Source organism: Periophthalmus magnuspinnatus, chromosome 13 (genome assembly GCF_009829125.3).
Source record: "Periophthalmus magnuspinnatus isolate fPerMag1 chromosome 13, fPerMag1.2.pri, whole genome shotgun sequence".
Classification (NCBI taxonomy): domain Eukaryota; kingdom Metazoa; phylum Chordata; class Actinopteri; order Gobiiformes; family Gobiidae; genus Periophthalmus; species Periophthalmus magnuspinnatus.
The window spans coordinates 5,216,059-5,224,386 of NC_047138.1; the positions used below are offsets into that span (position 1 = coordinate 5,216,059).

Here is an 8,328-nt window from a genome sequence, read left to right on the forward strand (position 1 = left end):
TTTGTCAAAGACACTGTAGTTACAGCCTCTTTACAAATGTGTGACTTGTCTTTGTGCTCCAACCACTGATTTGTAGAGCTGTATCTTTCCTGATACTCAAAAATGAGCTTATCATATTTTAAAGCTTATCATATGTTTTTTACAACTACATAATTTGCATGTGTTCTGTTTTTTATATATTTCAAGCTACATTTTAGCTTGAGTCCACCTTTAGGCACTGACTGGCATTTGAATGAAACCAACCTGTTATCCTGTAGTGGCTCTACCTGAAATGTGATTGATGGCACCAACATTCTTATTCCTTCGACTAAATTACCCTATCCTATCCTTGTTCAAAAGACCCACCTTAAATCAGTGCCACAGAGAACAAGCTCTTTTGCGGTTTTCCCTTTTGCCCGACTCTACGCTTTAGCCCGTGATATTCAAGATTCAAGATTAATGGATTACTGGAGGTCATGTTGACTCCCTTTATGCAGCTGCTATTAGATCAGTATTATTGCATGTTATGAGTACAAACATGAGAATCACATGGACCTTTATTTTTCCACATATTCAAATAACTGCTCTTGTCAGGATGCTTAGCGTTGACATGAAATTACACGTTTTAATTATGAGCGCAGTGGACACTCTGAGATGTCACTGTGGGTCCCAGCTGCGTGTCATTAGTGTGGCACCTGCAGCAGTGGACATGATTCACAGCCACTATTTCAAGTGTTTATTACAGCCTGCCCTCTTTCCCAAACAAATAAAGTGCTCAAACTAAGTGAGGAGTGCTTCGAGGAGACAACCACTTGACTCCGCAATGTCAAACTGTTTAGGCCAAATAAATTGATTTTTCACAAATGTCAACAGTGGCTACGGATGACTGTGTCTCGTGAAACAAATGATTATATACATGTCTATGCCGTCTTCTCCGCAGATGTGAACAGCTGGTTGGTGACATTTGGCTTCCAGCTGTACAATGTGATCCCAGGTTACAGAAAGCCAAACACAGAAGCAATGGAGCCCTCTTATGAGCTGGTACGCACCCAGATCAAGACTCAGGAGTGGGACAGCACCAAGGTAATACACTCGGCAAACTTTCACTCAAATCAGCATTAAAATACTCATCTTTCTGCATCATTAGCGAATAGATAACGAGCGTGTCTGCAGTCCCAGTGAAAGTGCCAGCAATCAGGCTTGAGCACGACCCAGTGAGCCAGGCCCTGCTCCAGTCCTCTTCTTGGGGAATGGGGTCAGACTAAACAGCCCTTGTAATTGCTGTGCCATTAGGGAAATTCTCTCCATCCCCTCCACCACCGACCATTGATTTCATCTCAGGTTTACACTGTTAGCCAAGGTCTGAGAAGTATCAGACATGACTCTGGTTTGTGCATTTATCAAGCCCTTTTAAGTTGTCTCCAGCTCACCTAAATTATTGACAAGGCAGTTTTAGTCGTAGCTTTGGTTACAGCGACACTAGTGAATGCCACCCAGGAGGAGGCCAGACCTATGTCAAGTGACACTCAGCGGCCTCCTTGGTGCCATTAAAATGCGTTCTTATCTGTGTGAAGGCTGTGAGCTGCAGGGATTATACAATGCACTGTTATGTAAATCAGTGACCTGTGGTTCAAGTGAACAGAAGAGGAGTCATATTTGCAGTCTGTGCAGATAGATGTAACCTGCTGGAGACTGCCTCCTATATCCTTTGCCTGTGTGAGAAAAACATGCAATAAATTGTTGGATATTGCGTTAGTGTTACACTTAAAGGCCCTGTATCCGGTGTATTTTCTGATAATCAGGAAGTGTGTATTAGCATGCTATTTGTTGTTAGTTTTACTGTCACAGCAAAACTCGGCTCTGGTCTCTGATAATTGTGAAAAGTACTTATAAACTCATTGCAGTGAATTATTAGGGTTCTCAGGATACTTAAGATAGGTGAAGAATAGCTAGTTTGGACCACTACTAACTATTTTAAATTAGCTATTAAATTTTACATTTTTAAGTCAGTAAAAATCAGTTACAATGCCGTTAATTATTTTAATTTGCAGTTCCCTATAATTGAAGAATATCTCAGGACACATTGTTTTTTTTTTTTACAGAAGTAAGAGTATAATGTATGGTCAGAGAGCAAGGTAGTACTAACACAAATTGTATTTTTGGCACCCTTGTTATCACTATGTTTTTGTGGTAAATTGTACAGCCTTAACAGATTTTATGCAGTATTACAGATGACCTTAAAGCTAAATTCAAATATAGTGGAAAGTACAAATACAATTTGTCTACACCCTAAAATAGATTTTGAATGTCTCCAATGTATTGGAGCAGGAGCCTTGCATCATGATTTATTTAGTATTTTTGACCTTGTCCTCCCATTCACTGAACTTGTACTATGTACAGAGATTTGGTTTCGGTCTCTCAAGGTAGTAATCTACAAAGGAGCTGCATCACAGGAGCTATCTAATTGAATCCAACACATTCCGCCTATTTCCATTTCAAATATTTGAAAGCAGATATGATGGAATAGCGGTGTAGATAAGAAAGAATAAACGCAACACTTATTTTTGAGATACAGTTGCAATTTTGACCAAAGCGGTAGTTACCTTGGATCTCACAAATGAACCAATCTTTCAAATAGCAGAAGAAATATTATCAGCAAGCAATTGAACCCCTCTGCCAAAACGATTCCACTGTATTTTTTATGTGAATAACAGCAGCAGTACAGAAACAGGGCTGGAAAAACTGTGCATTTTTGCGTTTCTTTAAACATTTCCTGAAAGCTTAAATCAGTTATTTAAAAAAAAAAATTGGACTAATAATATCAACACAGCCAGTAATTTATTTTAAAAACTCTCATTATTGTTAGACAGTGGGTAAATGAGGCTTTAAATAGCTAAGTTAACCTAGATTTGGAGGTTTTGCTGGTGTTTGTGAATCATTTGGGAGTTGTCTTTCTTTCTTCATACCTTTAGAAGTGATCACCAGGGAAGATGAAGATAATTGCACTTTACTCTGCACACATGTTATTTTTGTCTAGAAAGCTGCACGCTCCAGGCACGTGCTCAGAGCTGTTTAAAGCCTACTTGATCCTCATGACATATTCCCTGAATGCTCTTATTAAAATACTGTAGAACTTTTTTTTGATTTGCTTTTACCAATATTACAACAAAATGGAAAAATATTTTTGTGTTTGAGTTTAAATTTAGGAAAGTTTGAAGTTTGTTTTAATAATTTTTTGTGTAGTGTTCTTGTGACATTTCACACACATTGCATGCATGAATGTGATTGGTGGTAAAAAGTACATTATTGGTTTAAAGCAAGTTCGGAGATAAAATTAATAAACTTTTAGAAATTACTGCAATTGAACCTTGTAACCTAAGTATTTGTCCTTATTTAGACCTACATAGTAAATACCTGTAACATGTAGTATATTGTGTACACCTTATGAAACCCAGAGTAGGTGTGCCTGCGTCTCTCTGCGTGTCTTTTCATTGAAAGTCTTATTTCGTCATGCTGCTACTCCCCTTTCTGATTGAAAAGCGGCGTGCGGAGGCAGACCGATGAGCTGTGTTCTGCTCCAGCCTTGATCTCTCATTCAGGACGGGGCTGGCTGCTGCTTGTAGCTGTGCAGTAAGAGATGTTCCTCCTTGGGCGTGTCCTGGAAGGCTTTGGGAAGAAATTGAGGAGGGACTATGATGGTAGATGCACAAGATTATAAAACATGCAATATCACATGTATTGCATATTGTATTTTGAGTAATGTGATAGTATTTGATTACCTTTCACACTGCAATACAATGAGTGTCAAATTATTTTTATGTTAATTTATGTTGAGGTAAATAGTTTGATTTCGAGTGTATTGACTTCATATTTATTCTGAACACACTCAAATATTTAAATATATTTTGTTACATTTTTCCATTGAATTATTTTATATTAATCCAAAGCAAATCATTTATATTTTTAAAAGATATATTTTTTAGATATATAAAATGTATACTTGAGTTAAACATAATATAAATGGCAACATAAATATTTTGCTTGTATGTCAATTTAGCAATAACAGTTAGCAGATAATAGCTTTATTTAAATTCTTATGTTATATAGTTAAATTTCCAGAACAATAACCCTCTGATGGATTATGCAGCCAGTGCTCTGGGGACAGCTGAACCGGTCACCATATTTACCCTGTAAACAAACACGCTGTGGCACGGTGTGAAGTGTTTCTGGGGGGCAATCGGTCCCAAGAGGTGCATCTGCACAGCTGCCCCCACCTTCCCCCCTCATCCCTCACAGCACCCACCCCTCTCAAATGGATGGTCGGAAGTGGTCACTGCAGCCTCAGCCACTGTGCCTGCAGCCATCTCCTGACCAGCCGCACTGACCAATTTAGAGGCTGACAGTACGAGCAGCTGATATAAATCCTAGGGAAGTCTGCAGCCTCTCGTGACGGTACAGACTGGGAGCTTGCTTTGTCCTGGCTTAGATGTGTTCTGGCACACCGCTTTTCTGGCCTCTTTCCACTTCATATCACTCCCGTCATTTGAATCATGTGAGTCCCTCTTCCTTCTAGAGAGTATCAGCTGTCAAGTAGCATTAAAACAAAGTATTCATTTTAGCTGAGGGGTCGCAGCGTCCATACAGTGCTTTGATCCTAAAGGGAGGGAAAATTTGCCCTGGTTTGGAGCAACTTATGCCACGTATCTGGTGCAGCATGGCTGTCACAAAACAGTTATTTCACCCCTTTTGAAAATATCACGGCTGTCACAAATGATCAGAGAGAAGTGCATTAGCCGACAGACACCTCCTCGGCCTACCTCAAGAACGTGAGATCCATTTTCATCTTCAAAGCTGCACATAATTTGTTTTCATTGATAGCAACTCAGGGGGAATTAACTCTTTATCTTGATACATCTGATCAAATGATATTAAGAGTATTCACTTCAGACTCCTCAGGTATCAAAGGAAAGTAAGAGGGAACCACTGTCATTTGTCAATATAATATTTTTCAAATGGGGAGAGGACTGTAATTTATTTGACAAAGAATTATTATATGAATAGGCTAAACATGCATATACATATTTACATACTTATACACACACACAAGTGTGTGTACACACACACACACATATATATATAGTGTGTATATATAATATACACAGAAATAGATATAGATAGATATATAAATAGATAGATGGATAGATAAATATAGATATACATGCATACATACACTCGGCACTGTTAGAGGGATGCTTGTTTCTTTGTTTATGACTCACCACATTGTCCTGTTTTCCAGTCGTTGCTGGGAGTCCAGTGTGAAGTGCAGCGGCAGCTCAAGGCCTTTGTGAAGCTGGAGCGGTTTGGACAGATCTACGGTGCCAAAAGTGCTGGATGTCCCCAGACGGAGGACAAGATCCTGTTTGCCTCTGGGGGCTCTATCTTTGGAAAGGGGGTAAAGTTTGCCATTCGAGAGGGCCGCATCACCACAGACATCATCAGCCTGGCCAATGAGGACGGGCGGCGTATGGCTGCAGTGCTAAATGACGCCTTCTACCTGGAGAACCTGCACTTCACCATCACTGGAGTGGACACACACTACTTTGTGAAGCTGGGCTCTGTGGAGGGAGACCTGGCTCTCATTGGAATGACAGTGGGCCGGCGCACTTTGGAGAATGGGGTCAATGTGACCGTGACGCAGGTGAACACTGTGCTGAACGGCAGGACTAGGCGCATCACGGACATCCAGCTGCAGTATGGTGCTCTGTGTCTGAACACACGCTACGGCAGTAGTGTAGACGAGGAGAAGGCACGTGTGCTGGAGCTGTCCCGGCAGAGGGCTGTGTCTCAGGCCTGGGCCAGAGAGAGACAGAGACTGCGGGACGGGGAGGAGGGCTCCCGCACGTGGACTGAAGGAGAGAAGCAGCAGCTGCTGGGCTCAGGTCGGGTGCAGGGCTACGATGGATACTACGTGGTGTCAGTGGACCAGTACCCCGAGCTGGCCGACAGTGTCAATAACATCCACTTCATGAGACAGAGCGAGATGGGCCGCAGGTGACATGAGCCAGGCGCTCTGGGACCACACTTTCATGTGGGACTTCTTGCCAAAGACAGTTGTGTACATGACCACTTTTGTTTTCATTGACTGTGATCAACTTCTTTTATAATAATCTGGAAAAAAGAAGAAACCTGGCTGCAATCAGTTGCACTGTATTAAGAGAAGAGTGCCCTTCTTTAACAGTCTTTGCCCTCCAAGTGCGGCTGCTAGAGGATGAACATTAACGCGTGTGACTTATTTTTACGATGCCATTTCCTCGTGTGGCCGGTGATTCAGAGGAACCCGAGAGGAGTACTGGTAATGCATTTTGTTCACTGGCTCACCGCTGCCAGACTTACAGATTGTTATTCACAAGCTTGCTCCATTCTGCCTTTTTCAGCACCTCAGCCAAGGAGATTCCTTCTCTTTTAATCACTTCTTTTTAATACTTGAAGCCCTCATATCCCCAGTCATCCATACATAATGAGAGAGATTCTGTTGGCGGTAGGGCCCTTCATCACAACCCCAGCTGAACTTGTCAAAGCACCTTTTTCTGTGATGTCTTTTCTGTATTTTGTGTTTTATTTTTTGTGGTGGCGTGGTACTCATCTGTGATCCTAGCTCTGAAGGCAACCTTGCATGCCTTCTTTTTGGACAGTTAAATTAACAAAAGCTCTCAAACTTGTTCAGCCAACAGAGATGTGCCATCACTTTTTTGGTTCTTTTGAGTTTCTATTTTAACTAAAACATCATGAAAAACATAACTTATTCTCTGCTCTTTTAATTTGACTGAAATATTGAGCCACTCTGTAATGTGGGTTCTGTCTGTATTAAAGAAAAGGTATTTTACAGGACCAGTTTGAATTTGTGTTGGTTTTATAAATAGCTATATCATGAATTAACAGTATAACAAATGTGAACTTAAAAATGTGAATTCTTGTCCCTTTTCTTGTTGATTGTTGTACTTGAACAAATCATGAGGGTGTTTGAACAAATGGAGTAAACTGAAAGATAGTTTAGTTCAGTCAATTACTGTTTTCATTTGACCTGTAACATTAACTGACCTCACTTTAAATGAGAGGTTTGTTTTTCCACTGAGCTTTTGTCAGTATTCCTAACCACTTATCAAATAAAGTGATATTAATATTTATAATGAAATGGATAACTATTCTTACCAGTGATGCACACTACATTAGCGGATAGAGAGGTTTTATACAGTAGCCCAGATGGAGGTTACAAATTGCCTTTGCCCTCAGGGCCACCAGCAGGGCACCTTTCAAAGTGCTTTCATTCTCCACTATTGGGTTTGCTCACTCCACAGCTGGACCTGCACAATAGAGTCTGATACAAACTGTTGTATGGCTGTCCACCAGGATACTCCTCACTCAAGAGGACAGGTCACATCCGCTCATTGAAAAAGTCAAACTCCAGTGAAGTTAGGACTGTTTTGGAGACACATCTTTGAGTTGTACTTTTATAAACTATGCCAAGCCACTGCACACTGACTCCTGTTATTCTAATAGAGCTCTTCTTGTTTGTGAGTGTCGGTGGTGAGAGCATGATTGGCCTGTCGAGATCAGTATAAATGTTAATGCAACATTTTCACTGATAATTTTTTTCTGCTGTTGTTTGAGTGCCCATTTTCCCGAAAACAAAATGTATGTTCAACATATGAATGAAGGATATTTGCATTGTGGAATATTGCACTGAAACTGTTGTGTGATAAAGACTGTATGTTTTTGTTTTTTACTTTTGGACTTGTTTTAAGTTTTGGTTTGTTCGAAACACTGTGTTTTTAGCGCTTCTCTTTGGCTGTGTAAATATGAAAACATCAAGTATGCTGTAAATAAAATGCAAATGTAGATAACTCTTAGAGCTACATCGGTGACCCTGTGTAGTCTTAAGGTAGAAAAAATAAAGGGACTATTTTGTGTTTACCTGTGGTTCTCTCTGTTGATATAAAAACAGGCTCATAAATAATTCATAATGTAAAAGCAAAATTCTATATTGGTGAAAAGAGGCAGGGGAATAGAATTGTAAAATTGTCCTTACTTTCATTACACTTGAATACAAATGTGGACAAACAACAACAGCTGTATAAGATTGTTATCAGGGATTGTTATCATTTTACTTTTTGCAATATTAAGTTCAATCAATAATAATCAATCAATAGAACTGAACTTAAATTGGAGTAGGAAAGTTGGCCTACATAGTCATTCCAACTACTGTTCATATGGGGTAACTACATTCTTTTTAATAATAAATAATGTACTGTGTACTGTATATAGAAGCATAGCATGCATGACTTTAAATGA

General features: G+C 40.0%; 1 protein-coding gene across 3 annotated transcripts in view; it reads left to right on the forward strand.

Annotated features, from left to right (window-relative positions):
• Positions 1-7,949, forward strand: part of tenm4 (teneurin transmembrane protein 4) — a 113,994-nt gene extending 106,045 nt beyond the window's left edge. For 2 of the 3 annotated variants that reach the window (XM_033977623.2, XM_055225875.1), the window contains 2 exons: positions 920-1,062; positions 5,276-7,943. In XM_033977623.2, the coding sequence (XP_033833514.1) occupies positions 920-1,062; positions 5,276-6,034 (902 nt within the window). In that variant the 3' untranslated portion in view covers positions 6,035-7,943. Of the gene's footprint in view, positions 1-919; positions 1,063-5,275 lie in introns of all 3 variants that reach the window. The other variant, XM_055225874.1, reaches the window with a different exon arrangement.
• The last annotated feature ends 379 nt before the right edge of the window (positions 7,950-8,328 follow it).